This window comes from Falco naumanni, chromosome 9 (assembly GCF_017639655.2).
Source record: "Falco naumanni isolate bFalNau1 chromosome 9, bFalNau1.pat, whole genome shotgun sequence".
NCBI classification, from domain to species: domain Eukaryota; kingdom Metazoa; phylum Chordata; class Aves; order Falconiformes; family Falconidae; genus Falco; species Falco naumanni.
In genome coordinates, this window is record NC_054062.1 from 10423097 (window position 1) to 10447184 (window position 24088).

Genomic DNA, 24088 nt, shown 5'->3' on the forward strand with positions numbered 1-24088 from the left:
AGAACTGAATGTGCTGTTTGGAAAGAGGGTTTCCTGCTGTGAGATGTCTCTGGGCAGCTGGCCGTTCCCATCATACTGAGACAAAGGTGTAGGAACTGAATTTGATCAGCTTATGTAAGTCGGGATGGGACCTGGAATACACAGCGAGTTATTACAGCAAGAGGTTGGATGGCCCCACAGGCAGCATTTTGAAAAGTGATGGTGGAGAGATGAATTTGAACAAAGTACCTGTCATCTTGGAAGTGTATGTACACAGTAAGCAAACGATGTTCCAGGTGACTTTGCCCGTTAGGATGTTGGATGGCTGAGGAAGAGCAATAGTTTACAAGGACTCTGGTGTCTCTCTTGCCACAGATGCTGCGCTCTGCCCACGCCGGGTGCAAGCAGGCAGAGCTGCAGAGTATCCGTCTTCGTTACACTGTTTTGGGGACATCAGGTTGTCTCCTGGTGGAAACGTGCCTGCCTCCCTGGGAAGAGACCCTGGCTGCGGATGGTGAACCTCGGGCAGAACCCAGACGAGCCCCCCAGCAGCTGGGGCACACGCCAGCACAGCCGCACCAGTGCCCGATGCTGCCTTGCAGGCTGGGTCCAGCCATCTTAATATTTCTGCACTTCTTTATCAGCAAGTGGATTTGTTGGGGTTTTTTTTTAGCACTTGCCAGGCTTCACCCAGTAAATTGTCTTTGGACGAAGCCCTCCCTGTCCATATGGCAGTGCAGATGGAGATGCTCTGGCACCGAGGGCTTCGCTGTGACATGCAGGTGGGGCGCTTGTGTTCTCCCTGCCCAAACCGGGAACGCTGAGCAGCCTTTCCAGTAAGCAGAGCACCCTCACCCTGTGAGCCAGGGAAGCAGCTTATGGCCTTGGAAGGACCATTTTCTTACTGATAATGCAAAGGGAATTCGGTGGGTGCTGTGACAGGGACTTGCAAACATCTTCCAGTAAGTAGGCTCCTGCTGCAAATGTCACGTTACTTACCAGAGGACATGAGAAATGATCTCTGCTCTGGAACAGGCTGTTACAACGCAAGGGCCATGTGCCCTTCGAAGACTGGTTGTGTATAGCCCTTCCTTGCCTCTGGGGCTCTGCAGGCGCCCCTGGGCCATGCCAGACTGCCGCGGGTTCAGTGCCGTCAGGGCCAGTTCGGGGGTGCTGGGCAGAGGATGGGGCCAGTTGCCCTAGGAGTAGGCTCTGCATGGTGCTCATCCTGCTCTGCCGGGGCTCCTCCGGCAGACAGATCTCTCATCCCTTCTGGTGAGATTCCAAACGAGAGTCTCTAATTAATGACATCTCCGCACTTAGCTATTGATACACAGAGATGCTGGGCCTTTTAGGGCTGGTTGGAGACAGGCAGCGCTCCCTCTGTACGGTGCAGCAGCTGGTGAAAAATATTGCTGTTACTGACCTGGGTTGGATCCGAGCGGCCATTCAGGAGTAAAAAGCATCGTGGGAGCAGGTCCTGCCGCAGCAAGAACCTGACAAACCTGACAAATAGCCTCCTCCCTAAGAAAAGTCCCGTTAATTTTAGGATTCCCAGAGGCATACGGCAGAGTATGGAGGGATATAAATAAGCATTTGCTGAATCTGGTGAGAACATAATATGTCCTGAGAAACTCCCCCTTGGTAATTTTTAGTATTGCACATCTGTACTCCCACCCGTGGCCTTGCAGCTGCAGTAATTTTAAATGAAAAATAAACTTGTTTTAATTTTAACAAAAATTCTTAGGCCAGCTTGGTGCAGTCCAGCTCGGCGATGCACATGTGTGCATTACAGTATGTAGTTCCTGAGCTAGGGGTTCAGATCATCAATATTTGTATTTGTCCACACGAGAGTGTGAGTCTCAGCTTGGTTACTTACCTTTTCTATTTTCATCTGTAAAATATGGAAATAAGATCTACCATAAATGCCTTGATTATGGACTTACCGGGGCTCGGTGAGCAGCCTGTGTTGTCAGGTCTTGAGCTGCTGGATATTAGTTCTGCACTCAGCATCCAAAGGGAACTTGATCTGTCTGCCTGTATTACAGTTAATTTACAGTATCATTCAGAGCAAAAGGGTATGGACCCTTTTCTGTGAAAATAGTGTAAAATTGCCACAAAGTACTGGGAAATGACTGTGCTCAGTTCCTAAAGATCAATTTATTCACCATAAGAGATACGGGGTGAGTGGGCAGTTTTAGAGAATCGCTAATGGGATGGAGAGCCTTTTGCTTCAAAGCCACCACTTCTGATCCGGCACAGGGCTGTCCTCACCCGGGGCTTTTAACATCGGGGGGCTGGTGGTTGTCCCCTGAGAAAGGACTGTGGTGTCACAGCCTGGTTTTCTGCAGACCCCTGCACAGGTGCCGCCACGGCTGGTCCTGGCTGCCAGCCTCAGTAGGTGCAGGGGTGCCTGGGGACCGCTGCCACCAACCCCCTGGGCAGTCTGTCCCCAGGCTGGTTACCCTGCGGTGCTGCGGGCAGGAGGGGTGGCCTGCAGCTTTCAGAGCAGTCCATTTAGCATGCTCAGCTGGAGAACCCAGCTGCGGGCTGGTCTGTTGTCACCTGGGGGTTCATCTATGGCAGGAATCTTAATGGCAGACCTGGGGAAGCACCTGTCTATCTGCTGCAGCTGTCTTAGAATCTCCTTTGGCTGGTTTCTGGCTGTGGCTTGGCGTGTGATTCACTGGGAGCTATGAATTCTGCACGCACTACTGCAGTTTCTCTTGTGTTTTGGTCAGTTTTGTTGTAGAGAATGACAAAACTCAACACATGGCAGAAGCAGCAATCTGAGAGTATACTGGGGTCATTGTTTCGCTTATAAAAGACCACGATGAGAATATCTCAAACTCCCCTTATTTCTGTCTTTCCATGCCTTTGGAGAAGGCGTTGTATTCTTTGTAGAGAGAGGGACATGTGGTCTTTTTGAAGACACTAAAGCGCTTGCCAGAGGTTTTAAAGGTCAAGAGTTACCGGGATCAGAGCTTTTGTGAGCTGGAACATTTTACATGGTGCAGGCTATAGAGAAGGCAGCTGCTCCCTTTGCTCTCAAGGTATTTTTTTCCCTGGCCACTTCATGGTTTTGCTGTGTTTTCCCTGGGAGTACCTAGCTAGGTTTCTTCCCCCCCCCCCCCCCCCCCCCCCCCTTGAGCTCTCTGGTTTTGCTTTAAGAGTTACAGCACCATTGATTGTATCGGCTGTCTCAAAAATGGTGTGCTGCTTGCTGTCTGTGGGCTCCCTGCTGCTAAATGCTGCCAGTGGGACTCCGGAGCATTTAGATCAATCGATAGGGCTATCATGGCCTTATTTTCCACACTGTCCCCATCCTGGGGACGTGTGTAACAATTGGAGAGAGCACACGAGCCCTGGGGTTGTTGGTTACAGAGGATCGAGACGCTGGCTGCGTCCGTGGTACAGATGTGTGCAGTTTGGTGGGGAGAAGGGTGCGGAGGGATGTGTTCTGCCCTGGTGGTGCCAGCTGCTCCCCAGGAACACTCTGTACACAGTGAGCGAGCACAGGTCTGGGGTTTTAGAAGATCTGCCGTTAATTCCTCCCCACTTGCAGGTAACATCCTTCAGCAGGGACTGGGTCGGTAGGAGAGGGTGCTGCAAAACACCATGAGATGAAGTAGGATGCTGCTGGGATCTCCCGTGTGTATGCAAACCCAGTCCTGTGCTGCCATTGGTGCTAAGCACCTACAGAGCTCAGCACCGGGTGCTGTACTAATGAGCACTAATGAGGTTCGTGCTGGGGCCAGCCGGGCTCCCTGATCCCCTCCTGGTGCAGCACAGCTGGAAGGTCTCTGGCAGCAGGTATCGTGGCCGTTTGCAGACACACCCAGCTGTGCAGGGACCCACAGCCTACAAACTGCTAATCACGTAGAAAAAACATTTATTACTGAAGATACAGCCTGTAACAGAACCTGCTCACCAAATTATAAATGGGACAATGTAGCAGTCCCTGCTATTCTGAGCCCTTGGTTATCTCGTGGCAAAAAAATACCCAGGACTATTCTGCAGTTGTTGCTAACAGGTGGACTAAATAATTTATCTGCGCAGAAAAGCATCCACTGATAACTGCTATATTTTTCCTCTAGATCCCATCTAATGCCGAGGCTGAAAGAATCACGCTCCCACGAGTCTTTGCTCAGTCCCAGTAGTGCTGTTGAAGCTCTGGATCTCAGTATGGAGGAAGAAGTGGTCATCAAGCCCGTCCACAGCAGCATCCTGGGACAAGACTATTGCTTTGAGGTAAGGAGCCCCTCCGTCCCTCCCCGGGGCCGCTGCTGCCACGTGATGGGGCTGAGTGGGGAGCCAGGTGTGGGCTTCTCTCTTGGGCTCTTGCTGTTACAAAGTGTTTCTGCTCTGAATTGCTACACAGAGACCATTTTACAGGCAGAAAATTATTCCCATCTTTCCAAGGAGGATCATATCCACAAAATCGGAGCAATGAGCTCTTTGCCTGCTAACTGTTGTCGCAGCAGAGCTCACTGCTGGCGCAGGTGCTGAACTACTTAAGGCTGTGTGTTAGCAGAGTGTAGGTTTGTAGTTTGTGTTCATCCAGATACCAGAAAGTGCTAATCCCTACTCATTGCTCACAAAGACATTAGCCTCCTGTGGTCAGCGGGAGTGCTGAGGACTTTGTCTAGGAAACTGAAGCTTCGCTTGTTTGGGTAAATAAAAAAATCTGTGAGTTATTTCAGGGTTTTTTTAACACCTGTTATGGCATGTGGTTAGGTCTGTACTAGCAGGAGGTAGTAGGACACGTACAAACCAGTCTGTAGTCAGATAATTCAATGTAGCATGTCTTGGGAATCATTTGTCCTGCAACATGGATGGCAAAGTATTACTGCTTATGGCAGTGGCTGGATATAGAACTGGGAAACGGTGTTCTTACAGTAGCAGGGTGGTCGATACTTGTGTTTCTGTGAAGAGAGGGTAACCTGTTTGTACTTGGGCGTAGAAGAGCAGGTAAATGGTATACCCATGCTTGGATTGTACTGTAGGGCATCGTGGGACTGCAGGCTTTCCTTGGATGGGCAGCACCAGGTGAAAATGGCTTTGTCAGCGTCCAAGAGGAGTCAGGCTGGAGAGGTGAAGATTTTTTTTCTTTACTGAAATCAGCACACTTTGAAAGAAATCAGTTGAAAGATCCATTTCTTAAAATACAAGCAAGTAACACAAAAACGGTCTTACAAAAAATAGCTCCAAACATAAACTCTGAAGTGGGCTGAGATATAAATTTTCCAGTGCTGTTCATTCTCTGTAGAATTGAGCAAGTGCGGCAGGTCAGGAGGAGAACAGTTTTGTAAATTATATGGCCTCTATTACATTCCACTCAAGAAAGATAAAATGAAGCTAGATGGAAAATAGATGTGACATCCATAATATAAGACTTGTTTACCAATTCTGCTCAGTGCACAAGAGCAGAGGGAAGGGATGTGAACAGTACTTGTAGAAAGTTGACTGAGAGGGAAATTACACAAGTCATGCACTTGTAAGGAGGAAGAAAATTTTCTTTTTAAGTGAGTTGGATAAAGAAGAGTCATACAGAAAAAAAGAACATGTTAATTGCTGTTCTGCAAATCCTGCAGAGGAAAGGCAGAATGCCAGAAAACAAAAGGGACATTGATTTGTAACTGATGGTTACTCATCAGCCAGCTCCAGCGGGAAGGACTGAGGTGAGAGCTAAATGGCATATTGTGTTAATGCGTTGGTCTTGCGTCTCCAGAGAGCTGCTTTCAAATTCCGAGTGAGGTCAGCACTGAAATGAGTTTGCAGATCTCCCAGGATCCCTGGTGGGCAGCGGCCACAATCCACCGTGCATCTCGGTACAACTGATCGGAAGCAAAGGATTAGCGTTGCATTGGGCAGCACAGGGCCGGAGGGATGAGCCTGGGCTGTGCTTCACTCCCGGGCAGAGGAGCAGCATGGGCTGGGCTGGGCTGGGTGGCTGCTGCGGGCCCCCCAGACCCCCACCTGCGCTGGCACAGACATCTTCATCACATGCTTCTCCACGTCAGGCAGTAGGAAAAGCTGAGCGGCAGAACCACACAAGCATCTTCTCGTCCTCAGTGCTTGAGTGTTGCCTTGGGTTGTCGTTGTGTCCTGAGGGTCCTGTCTATGGCCTCTGATCCTGGCTCCCTCAGCGCTGCTTTGGCTGGAGGTACAGGTGAGCCTCGGCAAAGCCTGCTGCCGCCCTTTAGTGCAAACCCAGCAAAGAGCCGTAAAACTGGTGGTGGTTTCTGTGATCTGGCACTGGGAAAGCTCTGCTTGAAGTCTGCAGGAGGTTGGAGGGAAAACTGGAGCTTGATGGCCAGGAGGTGTCACGCTGCTGCGTCTGGGAACACTGAAGGGGAGAAGCTCAGCTGATGTCCTGCAGAAGGAGCCAGGACCAAGAAATGTCAGGTGCCAAGGGCCTGCCAGAGTCACGGCGGTGAGGGGGGGTCCTGCACAGCAGACTGGGAAGGTGCTGCCTGGCGGTGATGGTGCCTTGTCCGTGCACTTCGAAGCTCCTGTGGGTCTGTCCAGGGGGCTCTGTCAGGAGCAGCCACATCGCTGCCTCCCGTTGAGAAGCGAAGCGTTGCTGCAGCTGGGCAATGCCAGCCTCACGCTGCTCTGACCCACCTCCCTGTGGTGGGTGGTGGGGCGGTGGGCAGTGCCTGGGCAGCTGCAGCCATCACCCGCTGGCTGGTGCCTGTCTGGCTTGCACAAGGCATGGCGTGCCACATGTCCGCCGAGCTGCAGCAGCAGCCGCACGGCTCGGGGAGCGAGGTGGCGAGATGTGCCGTGGCTGTGGATGGGGTTGCACTGAAGAGGGCAGGTTCAGAGAGGGAATTGGCAGCGCACCCGAACGGAGACAAAAGCGAGAGGTGCCAAAGCCATCTGCAGTGGAAAAAACCCAAGTGGCTCCTTTGGAGGCAGCTGGCTGTGCGAAGGTGCAGTGCAAGCGTGGCTCTGCTGTAGCCCGACCGCCCTGCATTGAGACGTGCTGAAGCCGAGCGCTCTGCTCTGCTCCGTCAGCGGGGCTCTGCCGGGGCAGGGCGAGCCAGTGCTAATGCAGCGCTTCTTCAGATGCTGCGTTTTGCTTTTTCTGCTCATTTAGTTCTATGAAACTTGCATTTTTCTGACTTGCCAAGTACTTGGCAGTGGGTGTTTACTTGTTTTCTTCATTGATTTTTTTTAAAAAAGTTACTCAACATCATCTTCTTTCTCCTTATAAGACTTCCCAGTCAGCATAATCATCTAGTGCTGCTGCGTGCTCTGCGTGTGCTAAATATACAGCGGGCATCCAAGTCCAGTGAAGGAGACTCGGAGTCCTGGCTCCCAGAGCCTATTCCTGGCTCTGCTATTTATGGGGTCCTGGTGGCTTGGGCCGGGCCGGGGAGCTGGGGCCGCAGGGCTGTGTCACTGCCTTGGCGGACCAAAGTCTCATCCTGCGGCACAGCTCGTGTCCCGGCTGTTGTGGGACGTAGCTGGGGGATGTGGAGCGGGAGAAAGAAAAACTGTAGTTGCTCCAGTACAACTGGAACAGTGTTGCCTCATCCTGGCCTTGCCTGAGTGAGGGAGAATGTAGTGGAGCTAAATTTAACTCCACTAAATTTAGTCCAGCTGTGCAAATGCTCGCTGTTCCTCGCCTGGCCCTGAGCAGCCCCACGTGTGCAGGGCTGCCCCGCGTGCCCTCCTGCGCTCGAGCTGTACGGACCCGCTCGAGCATCACCCTCCCTCCTGAAAATCCTGGGAACACTGAGTGAAACAGCCTCAGTAACTCAGTTACCGTCTCCTGTTGTTGCTCCAGAGGGATTCCTTCATGTGCACCTTGAGGAACCCGTGCTGTACCTAAGACATTCCTAAAATGACAAGATTTTATCTGGCTTTAGAGATCACCCATCCAAGGACTGTGGGTAATGAATATGGATAAGTAACATTTTAGAAATTAATGAGTTTTATTAATTGAGTTTACTCTGCACATTAGTAGTATTCTAGCATATCCAAAATCTCGATGAGACCAGAATACTCTCCTTATAAAGCTAATTAATATCTCATGAAGATCATTAATGCCATATGATGTTTAGGACAGAGCTCAAAGCTGGGATGTTACTGTAGATCTGGGGAAAATTACTTTTTTGGTCACACATGGTAGGTGCAACCTCCAACTCCCATCAGATCATATCACGAGGCTTTCCCCCTTCTCTCACTAAAGTGTGACAGTTTTTAGGTTTTGAGTGATTAGTTAATCAGTAATTGTTTTGGAATTGAATCATAAATTTTACCGTGATAACTCAATGATAGTATGTTGACTGAATTGTGGCAAGAAAATATATTAGATAGTCAACCTAACAGATAGCTGGTAAAAACCTGACATTTAATTAACAGATTCAATAGAAGGACAGCTAAATTGCATGCTTATTTATTTGAATACAAACCCTCTAGGTAGCTGTGGGATCCATGTGCGTCACCAAGGAGAACTTGCCTTTAAGAGAGCATCTTTAAACAGCAATCAAAGTTGTCATAATTCTCTTTTATGGGAGAGCTTCCAAGTTTCCTACCAAATTTAGTTTCGAATACATTCGTACGCCAAACTGTCATCGGAACAAAAGAGCTAAACAAAAAGCTAGGTGAGAAATAGACTTGGAGGCGATGGACTCATGGTATAGTTACTGAAAGATGTGTTTGACCTATTCCACCTATATTAACTGATTTCTCAGCATTTGGTGGGGACTGAATTTTGTTGACCTTAGTCAGAATGTCAGTGGGAGGGTTTTACCAGCTGTGGGGTGAAGAAACCCAGCCGTGACACCTGCAGGGCGCCGCGCAACTGTACCAGGAGGGACAGGACTTTGATGTTTTGGACTTGAACATGGATGATTTTGAATCTTTCGGAGCTGAATTACATGAGCCAAATAAGACAGGGCTTGGGCTCTGAATTGTTAGGTTCTCGTCTGAAGAGCAGTTTTGAAGCCTTAGAAATTCACATCGATCAAGCAACCAGGGAGCTGTCTGGAGCGATGCTCGTGTGCTGTGCATCTTCTGTGTTACTTCACTGGAAGTTCTGTTCTTAAAAACTGCAGCTAAGAGGTACTTCTGGGATCTTTGTGTTTGTAATTCACTGTTAAGATGGTACAGCACCATGTCAGCAGTAATGTAGCCATGCGTGGCTTCTCTTCAGGTGTTGTTAGCGGTCAGGTGCGTGGCTATGCTCGGCTTGAATGCCGTTGCAGGAGCTGTGACTGAGAAAAGGATCAAGATGTAAAACTGCCAAACCCTCTGGCAGAGCAGGGCATAGGGCTGAGTGCTGTGGAGAGAGCCCTGCGAGTGATACACCTCTTGTGTCAGCAGGCGGCCGTTGGGGAAGGTTCAGAAGCGATGGCTCACGCCAGCCTCTGCAGCAGCAGCAGGCAGGAGATGAAGCAGGCCAGATTTGTAATGAGAAGCTTTGAAGAAGCTGGAAATACGCTGAAGTGTGAAAGGATCATATTTGTGTGCCTGCTAATATGGAGTGTTCTTTTCTTGGAAACAGAAGATAACTTGTGCTCAGAAGGATATATGGTTTTACAGGACAGAGGATAAAAGCATGTAAGGACAGGGAAGAGTGTCTGGCTGAAGGAGACAGCTTCTGCAATGCCAAGGGGTGAAAGACTTCTTGCATTCTCTCTGTAAAGACAGGTTAGGCCTCTTCTCATTTTGTCCTGGCTAGAAGTCTGTGTTCAAAGGGAGGTATGTGCTCAGCTCATCATTGAAGTTAGCTAATGACAAATCTTGGCAAGTGCCAGCTCTGCTGTAAAAACAGGTTAGGCTTCTGGGAGATACATGAAATTAAAGGAGATTGTGTCTCCCAGAAGCAGATAACCCAGTGTGCAGTGTGTAAACACATACACTGTGCGATGATAAAGTACTCGGAAATAATTCTGCAGCTTGAGACTGGCTCAGAGGGGAGTTATTTAAAGTTCTAGCCAGGTTCATTTGGCCTTCAAGCAGAGACGTACATAACAAATACTACCAACAGCAGCAAATGCAAAGGAGGGCAGAGCAGCTGTGGAGGGCTCCACGGGCAGGGCAGCGTTCTGGTGCCACAGTCATGGGCTGTCAGCTTGCCAGGAGCCCTGGGGGAGACGGCGGCGTGAGGAACACCTGCGTGTGAGAAGGTGCAGAGAGCTGCTGGCCTTTTAGACCATGACTCAGGAGCTGGTGGCAAGGCGTGCGTGGTGCCTCCAGCCTGGGGCTGCTGGGCAGGGCCTGCCTCGGTGGGCTCCCCACAGGGCTGAGATTCCATGGGGCAGCAGGGATGTGATAAGGAACAAGGGGCATTTGCGTCACTGGAAATGCCATTGCTGCGAGCATGCTTGTTCAAAACCCGGCTGTGAAATCCCAGTGGCTGGAGGAGGTGACATAGATGGTGCAGGAAGGTCCCTTGGAGCAATCCTGGAAGCGTGAGAGGAGAGGAGGGCTCAGCAGCACCTCGGTGGCCGCCTCCAGGCCGGGAGCCCCGGCATGGTTCTCCTCAGCGGGGCACTAGGTGCGGGGAGCGTGGGGGTGCCTCTGGCTGCGCTGCGAGCTACTGCTGGTGCTGCTGCTGGGAGCTGGGGCGGGGGTCTGTACCTGTCCCCATGTTCTTCAGGCGTCATCTTCAGAACCAACAGAACACAAAGCCGGAAGGTGGGAACGCAGCCTTTCCAGGCCTGGTGTTCGGCTGAAAACAAGGAATGGGTTGTCGCTATTGCAGGCTTTGGGCTGAGTCTGGAGAAGTGCCAAGTGGCTGCAATTTATCTTCAGTTCATCTAAGGATTTGCACTCTCTCAGTTGTGGAACTTGGTGGTTTAAAGTGTCACATGGCATGGGGGGCATTATCTGGTGTTTTCTGGTGTGGAAGAGGAGAAGTAATTGGAATTTGCTTCCATGATTATTTCTGTGACATACAGAGTTGTCCTGTTTTTCTGCTAGCCTTAGGGGCTGTTGCTTCATGCTTGGGTAAAGCTGTTTACTTAAAAATAAAATAAAAATCCACTAGCATCTTTCCTAACTCCCCCTCTTCCCCCCAAATCACAATCTGCACTGTGCTGGTCAAGACATAATCCTGTTCCTTTCCCTGTAGGTGACGACTTCATCAGGAAGTAAGTGCTTCTCGTGTCGTTCTGCAGCAGAGCGAGATAAATGGATGGAAAACCTGCGGCGTGCCGTGCACCCAAATAAGGTAGTGGCTTTGAGGAATTGCCTCTGTTATAGTTCAGTTCCTCGTTATTACATTTTATAGCCCAGTGCATAGTAGCAGCAGGGGACGTATTGTCATTTTAGTGAGTAAGTGTAACTGTGGGTCAGCCTTTTTCCATATTGCTTTCTTCCGCAATTATATTTACAGGCAAGTGCCAATTATTTCTTCCCCTCTTTTGTCAGCACATGCTGCTTCAGCTGTTGCTAAGAATTGATCAGACCTGAAGAGTCTTCAGCCTTGCTCTGCTGCTGATGATACTTGCCTCTTAGGTAGGACTTGCCACCTCCCGAAAGCTCTGGGACAGATGTCAGGTAGCTGCCAGCAAAGTTACAAGTCTAAAGAGTTCACACATCACCCTTTCCAACTGGTAGTACTTGCAGCATCAGCTTTGGTGATGGAGAAACTCAGATGCCCATTGCAGCCAGTTCTTTTGAGGCAAGCGTGGAACATAGCGTAGAACGTCGCTTTCGCGTCTCCGGTCAGTTGAGGTGGCAGAGCCCCCCCTCTGGGATCTACAGAGACAAATCCTTCTCCTCACTAGAACACAGGGACACCCAGTATGCAGTTTTATGGCCAGCGTAAGGCTAAGTACATCCTAAAATAAAATCTGCAGCTGCTTCTCCCTCTCTGCGCTGGAGTTAGTAACAAAGATTGATCAGGACTAATCAGCTGCAGGATTTCGCAACTGATGAGCTCAATCAACAAGTCTTTTTCTGCTGATCAGAGAAGACACAAATGATGGTATCCTGTGAATTCATTCTTGGCGTCAGAGCCACATAACTGTGTATACGAGTTCGGGCCAGGCCTGGTGGGCTGCTGAAGGAGCCCTCTGTGCTGGGATTCATTGTCCCCAGCGCGTGCCAAATGTCAGCGTAAAAGATTTCCTTCAGTATCAGAATGGGAGCAGCGGAGGGGAGAGGTGGACTTCTGCCTCTAGCAGCCTGTTCTTGTACGTGGAGTTCAGTGACTCCAGTGCTGTCTGAGTGCAGCAGCCTGGTAGTGATGATCCGTAAGAGCTGTGCGAGGTTTGCACGGTCACACTTACTGGGAGAACGTCCCAGGAATGTAAGCTGGGGCCAGGCGCATCTCTGTGGGTTGTAGATACAGTGTTCAGTGGAAATTTATTTGGAAGTGTGCCCTCATCTCAAAACATGCCATTAACTGACGGCTAACTTTCCATCTTTGTTTGAGCTCATAGACAATAAACTCTCAGTATCTGACTTGATATTTCTGTCAGGAATTCAGTGTTCTTGTATAGTTCCTGTGTGTACTTCCTGCACCTACAGTACCCCATTGTGGACTTGCAGCAGAAATGTTCCTGCCCAGACTCCGAGGCGGAGCAGAATAAACGGTGGTTGCTGTTTCAGTGACAGGGTTCCAAACAAACCAGGTTACTGCAGAATCTCTAGCAGCAGTTCAGCTGCAAGTGCTTTATCTTTCAAGTCACTCCTGCAACAAATGCCCCTGGATGTTCTTCCAGGATGAGGTCAGCATCACTGGGGAGCTCTTAAAAGATCCACAGTATCCTTTCCTCCATTGTTGTTTTAAAAGATATCCAGGCCAAATTTCTATTTCTGAATTGTAATGATTCTCCTGTGGGACTCATTCTGTCACCTGTAATTCCTCTCAATGTTTTGGTTGGGTGCTCTGGACTTCTGCCCTAAAATGCCGTGAGGTTTTGTAAATCCCTCTTTCCCTGCCAGAGGTGGTTGCATTCCAGCCATGGATGAGGTGATCCCTGGGTGTGTGTTCAGAACCCTTTATAGTTGCTTTATTACAGTAAAAACAATGTGCTTCAATGCTGCTGTGAAGCAGCTGTACTGAAAAAGGAGGGGATTGTGAGATGCCTGTAACGTAGCTTCTGTTTTGCAAAAGTCATTAATGATCAGTGAGGTTCTTTGGTTTCTTCTGAGCCCCTCTTGGCAGCGAATGGAAAACGGTACGTTTATGATTTGGAGGGGTTTTATCTTCCTTGTTCCTTATATTAATTGGCACCAACAGACATGGAGAGCACGGTGATACTTGGAAAATTAGCATAGGTAGTGTTATTATGCAAATTCCTGAGAGCCAGTATTTCCTTAAAATAAAATGTAATTAAGCCTCTGCTCATTTAGCACATCCGAAATAATTAACTCATATCTCCAGTTTTGTTGTGCTTGGCTTTGTGAGTTTTTTATTGACCTTTATTCTTTGCATCTTTTTTTCAGGACAACAGCAGAAGGGTAGAGAATATGTTAAAGTTATGGATTATTGAAGCCAAGGACCTGCCAGCTAAGAAAAAATACTTGTGTGAATTATGCCTGGATGACGTTCTTTATGCACGAACTACCTGTAAATTGAAAACTGATAATGTCTTTTGGGGGGAGCACTTTGAATTTAATAACCTCCCATCGCTCAAAAACATTACGGTGCACTTATACAAAGAGACTGACAAGAAGAAAAAGAAGGACAAGACCAATTTCATTGGACAGGTGAACATCCCCGTCAGCTCTGTCACGGGCCGGCAGTTTGTAGAGAAATGGTACCCAGTGGTCAGCCCCAACCCCGGTAAGGGCAAGTCCCCGGGGCCCATGATCCGCATCAAGTCACGCTACCAGAGTATGAGCATTCTTCCCATGGAGATGTACAAAGAGTTTGCCGAGTACATCACTAACAATTACATGGTGCTGTGCTCGGTGCTGGAGCCCTCGCTGAGCGTGAAGAACAAAGAGGAGATGGCATCTGCGCTGGTGCACATCCTGCAGAGCACAGGCAAGGCCAAGGTAAGACCCTTCGCCATCGGTACCGTCCCACCAGAGTCCATGGGGAGCAGACTCCTCTGCTGGATTTTGGAAATCACCACATCAGTTGGGCTGCAGGCCTAGCCATCATTAATACACTCTAATTTTGCTTTTAATTACAAACAAGTTGGCAGCATGTGTGCTGTGAATTGCTTAATTAGCGAAGAGGTCGGTGGGACCACAAGATACTAACCGGGTGGGTTTTTTTCTCTCCTTCTGGAGGCTCAGGGGCCAGGCTCTTACTTTATAAACAGGCACAAATGTGAAAGTAAGCAAGGCGACAGTTTTCAAGGCTGAAATATAAGCAGTGCGGGCTTAAGCAAAGCAGCCTGCATGCGCTGGGTATTCCTGCAGGATCCCAGCAGGTTCCCCTGCCTGGCACCGTGCTGCTGTGCTGAGCACCCGGCACGGCGGTGCTGAACCGGAGTGACCTGCCTCTGGAGAATTTCAGAGCAAAGTCTGCCTGCAGGCGTGCATGTCCCTGAATCAGCTCTTGGCCTTCAGGGTCTGTTCTGATGCTTTTGGAAGGGGAGGGAGGGGGGCAGCAGCATGGGAAGCCCCGGGGTCCTGGGGTGCTCCCAGGGCGGCACTTGTTGTGGGGTTCATGCCAACCAGCTTGCACATGGTGGGGGTTCAGTCTTTGTGGACTGCTTTGTCTGAACATCCTTCATGGTTGGGAATCCCATGCCAGGTCTGGAGAAGAAGCAGGCCAGGAGGCGGCAGAGGGTGGGATTTACTCCTGGTTATGATTTGTCCTCACAAAGCAGAACTGAAAGCCTTACTGGAGAGCACAGGCAGGCACTGAGGTGCATGGGGCATGGAGTCGCATGACCCATCAGCTGCCAAGCATGGAATCATAGGTGCATGGAATGGGTTAGGTTGGAAGGGACCTCAAAGATCTAGTTCCAACTAGGCAGGGACCCCTTCCACCAGCCCTGGTTGCTCAAAGCCCCATCCAGCCTGGCCTTGAGCACTGCCAAGGATGGGGCATCCACAGCTGCTCTGGGCACCTGTGCCAGCGCCTGGTCACCCTTACAGTACAGAATTTCTTCCTGATAGCTAATCTAAATCTGCGCTCTTTCAGCACCTTTCATCCCCAGGTGGCACAGCACCATCACAGCAGGCAGTGCCGTGTCAGGACTGCAGGAGTTCAGACATCAGCTCTTTCCTCTGTTAACGATTCCCTGAACTCTGCGGGGGGGGGGGGGGGGGGGAGCTAGGGAAGAGCAAGATTTCCAAAGCTTTTGCAGTGCTGAGGAGATGTGAGCTCCTCACCTGAGGGGGAGTCACAAGGCTCTGCATCCTCTGCAGCTGCCACTGCTGCCTGGGACCATGGCAGGGTTCGTGGATTAGATTTAGTTACCATCTGTTGGACAGAGAAGTGGCTTGGCCTCCTGATCTAGTTCAAAGCAGGCAAAGCTCACTGAGAGGATTGCGAGGCCATGGGGCTGCTATTGCAGAGGCAGAGAAAATAGTGCAGTTAAAGCCTTCCTGATCCCAGCAGCCGCGTCAGACCCCAGGAGCGCGGGCAAGGACCACAGCCCAGGTCCCCTTGGCTGCAGTGCCCTCAGAGGCGACAGAAATAGCTTGTGATTCACGGCGTGTGAAATAACACTCTGTGGTTACACAAGGAGAGCATTGTAGGTGTCCCCTTCCTCGCTCCTTGTGCCGGGGCTGCGGTGCCATCAGCGCGTGGTTTCTGGGCACAGTCCTGCCTGCTGCTTCTCCCTGGGGGCTGCGCTGTCCTGTGCTGCGGCTCTGGCAGCGCTAGTGCTAGGGCTCTTGGAATAACATTGCTGTGAGAGACCCTGTCTGTGGCTTACGTGGTGCTGGTGCAAAAGGCTTCAAGTGTCACCCCAGTCTCAGTCACCGCAGATCATGTGTGGGCATGGCTGAGAGCTGTTGCCGCTGCTCATGCCCTTTGCTTCTTCTGTTTGATGCTGGAGAGGCTCCAAAGAGAGCAAGTGTGTTTCTAGACATGTGTCTGCATCAGTGCTTCAGATCCCACAGGCTCTACACAGGGGACACGGCAAACAGTAAACAGACTTGATGAATTTCCCCCTAAAATGGAGCTTCTGCTCTCCCTGCCTGTCATCTGCCATCAGGATTAGCACAGGGTGTAGGGAGCTGTCAGAGCAACAGGAGTTACTGGAGCATGGGAACCAGGTGGTGCATCCTTTATAGAGGACTTGGACAAGCAAGGAGAGGGAAAAGCAGCAGTAAGGTGAAAAAACAATGAGTGGGAGAGGAAAACACCCCCTCCCACCTAGTTGTGTGATGCCCACTGCTCAGGAAAGCTGCCTTGTGGCTCAGCACCATGACGCAGCGAGGGGGCACAGAAGCCCAGCAGGCTGGTGCCTGGTCTGCAGGGGGGGGCTGTGCTGGTGTTGCGGTCCCTGCCCTCCACCGGGCAGTTCCTTTCAGCCCGTTGCAGGGAGAAGGACCAGACAGGATGAGTCCAAGCACGTGAAGAAGTCCGCTTGCCATGCCGCAGCATGCTCTCCCTCTCCAGGCGTTGCCTGGCCCGCCCCTCGGCAGGGCCCTGAGCTGCTCCATGGCGCTTCAACACAGAAACAAGGGCCTCTGACTTGCTTCCCAGCCAGTCTGCAGGAGAAGCGCTGGGTTCCATCGTCCCGTTGTGGGTAAGGCTGCCCTGCCCGCGCTGGCGTACGCTGGGCAGGTGCGTGCCTGCAGGCGGGTCTGGCTCTGCGTGGGGGCACGCGCGGTTCCCCCAGCCCAGGCTCGCCCCCATGGAGCGCCTGCGTGTTCAGAGGTGAAACCCAGGGCCCGAGGTAGGGCACGGCGGGGTCTGCGGGGGCTTCAGAGCCTGGGAGGAGGAGAGCAGCGCCCGGTGGGCCTGGAGCCCCATGAGCGGGCAGGGTGCCGGGGCAGCCGGCGTGCCACGGGATGGGGCTTGCGGCGGTGACGGTGGGGCAGGGTCCCAGCTTCCGTGGGGGGAGGAGGGCAGCGGCCCCCTCCTCCAGCCCTCTGTCCTCCTGTGACCCCCTGAGGCTTGCCCAGGCTGGAGGTGGGTTCCCGTCCTGGTGCCCTGCCAAGAGCCTTTCCAAGGGCCTCTTCAGAGCTCTCCCTGCGCTGACGAGAGCAGACGTGGCAATCGGCAACCACTAATTTATTGTGCTGATAAAGGGGGTTTTGTGGATCTTGGCTGCTGTAGCTGATGCTAAAGCAGCAATTACAGTTGAACTGAGAAACAAGTGTCCAGTAGATTATCTGTGAAGACTCGTTAGCAGCTAATTGCTCTTGCACTGTTTCAGGCCCTGTTTTCCTGTAGCGATTTGCTGTAAATATGGTGTAATCCCTTAATGAGGCATGGCCGATTGGGTACATGTGTCCACCCAGAGCCACGCTGCCGGAGCTGCTGTGCAGGAGCTGCGCGGATGATGCCACGTGCCAGCCGCAGCCCAGCCTCTGGCCACCAGCGTCCCCGCGCAGCCCTGCCGATGGCAGAGGGGCGATCCTTACCCACAGACGCCCCACTTTGCTCCTTGGCAATGTTGAGTTGTCCCCCACCAGCCAGGTGTCGTGATCTGAAGGTGCTAAAACCCAGAGGCACTGCCCGAGTCCCTCGTGCCACCGAGGCAGAGCACCTGGGGCTGCCGGCAGAAGCGGGGCACAAGGGCTGCAGCTGAATTTTCTCCCTTAATACCTGCTGCTTCCAGGGCTTCATAGCTGCGTCCCAGTAGATTAAAAGGTGGAGAATGAAAGCAGAGAGTCCTCTCTGGAGTCAGAAGTCCGTGCTTCCTTTGATCTCTGTTTGGGAAAGGGAAAAGCTTCATCCCTGCGGCGCTGGGCAAGGGTTTGGTGTGCGCCAGGGCACGCCTGGAAACCCCTGACCGGCTGCCAAGACAAATAGGTGGAGAGGAGGGGGAAAGCATTTTGATAAAGTTGAGAGTGCAGATGGTCTGGCTGAGGAAGCTGCCCCAGCCTACTGGAAAGTCTGACCAAGATCCAGCACTAAATCAGCTGCATGCGGTTGTTCCCTGTCTCTTTTTATGGCAAGTAGGGGCTGGAAGAGGCATCGTGGTGCTGTAAGAGGGACGTAGGTTTGTCGCTAAGCGTGGAGATACGGCTCTCAGCATCTGTCCTTGGCTTGCTACAGGCTTCCATCTTCCTGGTGAGAGCACTGATAAAATGTTACCTGTAAGGGTGTGGAGAGATGCCTGGTTTTGTGTGTTTTGCAACCTCCAGACAAAAGACACAAAGTCATAATTTGAAGTATTTCTGTTGCCATGCTTGGAGTTCCTGGGAGTGCTCAGCCCTGCCATTAGCACGGCTTGATGTGGCCTGTGTGATGTGGTTACGGACAGGCAGGCTGCAGCCTTCCCAAAGCGAGAACAACTGTGACTTGCGATGCTTCCAAAATATTTCCCATGCTTAAGTTTGTTTTAGGGCTGTCTTCTAGATTTTGGAGCTCAGTTCATGACCATAAATATATTAGAAAAATTCTGTTGTCCACATGGTTGATAGATCAAACCCAGCGTTAGGCGAAGCTCTAACTAACCAGCTGCTCACTTGAAATAAATGTTTATCGTGTTGTGAGTGGAGTGAAGAATAAACATGTGTCCTTGTTTGTTTATGCTGCAAGGATTTGCTTCAGCTGAGCAGATGTTTGTCCCCCTGTGCGAGCCTCCTGGAAGCTGCCTGCGTTCCCTTCCTCGGCGGTGCGGGGTGCTCGCTCAGCACCCTGCTGGCAGCGCCGGTTTCAGTGCAGGTCCTGCAAATAATCCTGCAGGGCTGCCGGAAAGTGGCTGCCCAGCTCCGGGAGGGCACCGGGCGATGAGTGGCACGGCTGGGCTTGGAGGCTGGTGGCACCAAGGCTTGGTCAGTCCCCTGGGGGAGTGCTGCTCCCTTACCTGCTCTGGAAAAGCTGCACGGACAGGGAAGCAAGGATGCTGCACACGTTCAGCCGTAGACAAGACTGGCAGCAGCCATATAATTTCCCCCACAAAGAGTTTATCTCTCTGATCATATTTTATAGCAGCCATAGTTGAGCTAATAAGGCTTTTAATCAGTTTTATGAGTACCCCCACCATTTTTCCCTCTCTCCCTGAACACAACAGTCAAGTTGGTTGAAAGGACAGAGAAAGCCAGTGAGTAGCAGCTGTGAGATCAGTGTTCTGGCTGTCGGGGGTCATGCGGTTTCTAAACCTCCTGTATGGGATCTGGCCCCTCGCCGGGAGGTAGTGGTGGCTCAGTGTGTTACTGGTAAAACCTTCAGGTTTTCTTACTACTGTGATCAAGGTGATGGACGCAGGTTCGTGTGCGTTAACCCTCACATTGCTGCTTAACCTCCTTCTCCCGAGAATCAGAAAATGCCAGAAGCATCCAGGGTGAGTGAAGGGAGGGAACATCACTAGATTTCCCAGCAGAGAAGTTCCAGCGCAGATCCTCAGAGGATCTGTGTGGCGGTGAAGAGCTGAGGACTGGAGGCTGCGGTCCTTGGTTTCACACCATCTGCCCAGGACCCAGTCGCTGCCCCTCCGCTGCTCTCCTTGCACAGCTCAGCACTGCTGAGCACCACATTTCTCTGCCACTACATCACTGACACGTAGGCGTGTCCTGATGCTCATCCACCTGTAACCTACAGCCCTACAAACCCCTGGTGTTTTTCACCTTCGCATAAAAGCCCAGCTGGACTCTGGGCTAGTCTTTGAAATAAGCAGTAATCTTATTACCTTTATCAATTCAATCCTCTTAAGGTTAAGTCAATCCTATTAATCAAGCTTGTGATGTGGAGAACCTTATTATTTCAAAGTCAATCTGCCCATCAGTCAGTTACGATATTGGGAACAACCAGCTGCATCCCAGAGGGGTGCGTGACCCACGGCAGGGTGTGGGGGGCTGCAGGTCTGATCAGCTCTGTGACACCCCACGTGCTCTGGCTGCGGAGACATCCCTGAGAGGCTGGGACTGGGGGACCCTCCCCAGGATGGCGAGGGTCAGAATCCTTCCTGGTGCGGATAGGATGCATCCTGCAAGACTCGTGTGGCTTGTTGGCTTCCTTTGCTTCGGGCACACTCCTGCTCTCACTGCAGCCATGCCAGGCACCTGACTGGCTCCATCTTTCTGCCTCCTGGGCTCAGGAGCTGGAGCGGGCAGGCATTGCCCGCGGCACCCCCAGGGCACAGGGGCTGGCACCTTGAGCCCTTTTGGGGCTGGGATACTTGATGTGGACAGACCCCTCACCAGAGCGCGGTGGGCTTTCCTGACACCGGCAAGTGCAAGCACTGGCTTTCAAGCACTGCGCGGCGCCCCCAGCCCGGCGGGGTGTGCGGAGCTGAAGGGTGCTGGTGCTGGGCGGGCAGGGCTGTCAGCTCTTGATCGGACGTGTGACTGAATTAGCTGTCTTCTGTGCTCTGGCTTTGCCCCCTGGGAAGCTTTTTTCCCCCATTTTTTGTGTTTGAGCAAGGCAATTAGTCCGCTTCCTTGGCCCTATTGACGTGGGCGGTGAAGGGTGGTTTTCTTGAGCAGGCGCTGGTTTTCCCCTTGGTGGACTTCACTTTTCAATGAGCCTTTCCCAGTGCAGCCCACCCCCAGGGCAGCTGGGCCCTGGGCCGGCGCTGATGTGGATGCTGGCTGACACAGGGCAGCAGCTTCAGAGGGCCACCTGCGGGGACCTCACACAGAGCGGCACGGGGCTGCAGCGTGCTTCTCTCCAGAGCATCACCCCTCTTCCCATATTCTTCTTCCAGCTTTCCCAGGAAAAGGTTTGGGGGATTCTCCATGGCAGCGTGGAGCAGCTCTGCTGCAAAATGACTTAGTCAGACATCCTGAACTGCAGCGTGTGAGGGGTGAGACGGGGTTTAGGAGGCATTTCCTCACCCACAAGAAGATGCTGTTTGGTTGTGGTTTGAGACAGGAGGATGAATTCACTCAGGTGGGGCAGGGGAAGCAGCATGTGAAGCTCAGCATCTGAAGACCCAGGGGAAATGGAAGTGTTTTAGGGTACACTACAAGGAAATCGGGGCGGAGGCATTTGAGGGACAGAGCGAGGCACATGGAGCAAACCCAGGCTCCGGCCAGCGCAGCCGGCTGCCCTGCTGGGGTGCTGGGGTGACACAGCCGGTGAGCTGCCGGCTCCCGGGACAGCGGCCAGGGGATGCTGTGTCTGGGGGTGCAGGGGGATGAGCGGCAGCGCAGCGTGGGCATTCCAGGCGGAGGGGAGGCTGGAGCGCTGGAAGCCCTTTGTGGTGGCGTTTGAGCCCTGAGGTGGTGCTGAGGACTGTGCCCGCCTGCCTGCTGCCGGCACCTGGCTGCTGCGTGTGTTTCCAGAGGGCTGGGGGAGCTGCCTCGGAACAGCACATGCTGCTGGGGGCTCATGCTTGGTTTATTTGAGAAGTGCTGGAAACCAGTGCAGCCTTGTGCTGTCATGCTCCGATTTTATTTATTTATGAGTTGCTCTTCTTTATCAGCATATGTGCAGTGACTGTGGAGTTGCACAGGTTCAGCTGTGTCCAGGCTGAAGCAAATACCCTTAAAAGAAACACAGGAGCAAGCCTGAAGAGTGCTGGCACAGCCCTTAATTTTTACTGCAGACCTTTTCCGTCCCCTTTCGACTCCAATGTAATGAAATAAAGCATCTTATTTTCTTCCATTGCCAGGGGCCTTAACTGAAAACAACCCCCTGCTGATCTCTGCTGCTCAGAAACAGGGAGTATTATTGGCTTTAGTTATTGCATTTTATTCAGAGCCTTGTATGTGGGTGAGTGAGGCCCCCGGAGGGATTCGACAAGTATTTGCATTCCATTTGTGTCTTCCGAGTGCTGGCTGCTGGCGTACTTAAGGCAGAGATACCAGACGTGTGATTGAGAGCTGATGTGGCTTTTTTGTGTGGAGGGAAGGCAAGATCTGGAAGATGGCCCTGGGACAGAAATCGCAGGATGTCATGGGAACTGACCCATGGAAGAAGCTCCTTTCCCGCGGCTGGCAGAGCCCCGCTGGGCTGCTGAGAGCGGTCTCTGCAGAGCAGCTCGTTCAAGGACACTGGCTGTGGGTATTTTCATCCCTGACACATCCTGGGGCTGGTACGTGCAAGCCCAGCAAGATGCCTCCTGCAGCTGAGGGAGACTGGGGACCAGCGGGGACAGCGAGGAGCCCCAGCCTGGGGGATGCTGCTGGGTATCCCGGCTCTCACCTCCATCCCCTGGCCAGTTACAAGGGCGGATTCTGCCACATTACGCGCCAGCTTTGGGTCTTGCACTGTAATGGAGCTCTTTGGGATTTCAGCAGCTTTCCTTTCCACTTGGGAGGCAAGGGGTCATTTTCTCAGCTGTCAGGCTGCTGGTGCTCCGTAGGGGATAACAACCAGAGCAGAGGTTTCAGGGGGATCTTTTATGGCTTTGTGTTGAGTCCCACAGTGGAATTTTGCCTCGTTTTAAATTTTAGTGAATTCTATAGGGCAGCTAAAATCACCAAAAATCACATTATCGTTGGCTAAAACTTGGCCCCTGGGTTTCCACCGCTCAGCAGCCCTGGCTCACAGTTGGCCTGTGCGTCGCAGCTTGGCCCCACATCCCACAGCAGGCAGTGCTTGGCCGACGAGAGGGGGGAAAAGCAAACACTTGGCTAAGAGAAGCTGTAAAACTCAGTGTTCCTAAGATAATTAGTATGTTGGGAAAGTGACAGGAAAGAGAATCAAGCAAAGCCAAGGTCAGTGGCTGCTAATTAAGAATCAGCACCTTGTGTCAGCCTGAGCTGTGGCTTGGAATTGAAACGTACCCCGGGAGAGACCCAGGAAGATAAAGGTGATAGAGTTACCCAGATAGCGGCTAACGGGATTTGAGCAGGGGTTTAAAGTTGCATTCCAGCTTGGCCGATAAAAGGAGCAAAATGAGAGAAAATAGTGGGGGGAGGCGCGTGCTTTGCTTCCAGGAGGGATTTTTGCCTCTGTAGCTGCCAAAGCGTTGCAGACGTAGCAGGATCTGAGGAAAGGGGATCTTCTGGCTAAAGAAATAATGGAAGTGACTTCTTTTTTTCCAGAGCTCTTCCTCTGACTTTTTTGGAGGATGTTCTGGGATGGTCACAACAGTGTGTTGGTCCCAGTCCCAGTCTTGTGGGAAGGTGGGGGGGGATCAGGCCATTGGGTGCTGCAGAGATGTCAGCCTTCCTCCCCTCCTCCCTCTACTCAGATGGGAGATGTACCTGCCTGCTGCCTGGATTTCCCTTTGTCTGGGATGGCAGCACAGTAATGAAGGGCCTGCGGATTAAATTATTTGGGTCCGTTGGGTTCAGATGGAGCTGTTTGTTGAGCCTTGATTAAATTCTCAAGGCAGAGACATCCATATGAAAAATGGAATGGAGCTAAGCACCTCTCTTGCAAGTCTCCGGGCCAGCCACTGGCAGGGAACGGGAGCTGAGCATCCCCGTTCCGGAGCCTGGGTTGGAGCGGGCTGGGAGATGGGCACAGTGCCTGGGGGGCTCTGGGAGCTGCGTCTGGCTCGGGGGCGGCAAGGACAGGAGCTGAGCTCTGCACGGCAGCTCTGGGTTGCTCCTGCTGCCCCTGCCGGGAACGGGTTACATCTGGTACGGTCATGACAAATGAAGGAGAATTTCTTAGTGAAAGGTTATTACTGAGCAGATTATTTTGTTTTAGAGGAAGGCAGTTTAAGAAAAGGTGCCCTTGGTTGCAGAAGCGAATTTGTGTGTCAACATTCCTCTGTCTTCTGCATGGGGAAACCAGTGAGAGGTTTAATGGGCGTGATTTACGCGGTGCCAGCGGCCCCCCTCTGCCACCCAGGTGAGTGGGGCTGAGGGGGAGGTCGGCGGTTCCAGCACCCAGCGCAGGGGGCAGCTGGGCAGGGGCCCAGGGCTGCTTTTCCCATTAGTGGTGCAGAGAACAGAAGCTGAATATGTATTAGCATTAAAAACTGCATGATATTTCTCCTGCATTAACGCTAGCTACAGCACACTGAATATTACACCACGCAGTGGATTTTCAGCAGAATGCGCGGGGAGCTACGTGACCCTCTCAGATCAGTTAACGCTCTTGCAGAAGCAGGCACGGAGCTTGGCCTGAAGTGCTGGTTTTCTTTTAGAATTTGCAATTCAGTAGCCCCGACTGATGCACGGGGCAGCTGTCAGCATGCGGTCTGCTCCTGCT

At 52.0% G+C, this 24088-nt stretch overlaps 1 protein-coding gene across 9 annotated transcripts in view; it reads left to right on the top strand.

The window, feature by feature from the left end:
- Positions 1-24088, top strand: part of LOC121093449 (DAB2 interacting protein) — a 210557-nt gene that overhangs the window by 158666 nt on the left and 27803 nt on the right. For all 9 annotated transcript variants that reach the window (XM_040605743.1, XM_040605744.1, XM_040605745.1 and 6 more), the window contains 3 exons: positions 4077-4230; positions 11072-11170; positions 13396-13950. In XM_040605743.1, the coding sequence (XP_040461677.1) occupies positions 4077-4230; positions 11072-11170; positions 13396-13950 (808 nt within the window). The remainder of the gene's footprint in view (positions 1-4076; positions 4231-11071; positions 11171-13395; positions 13951-24088) is intronic.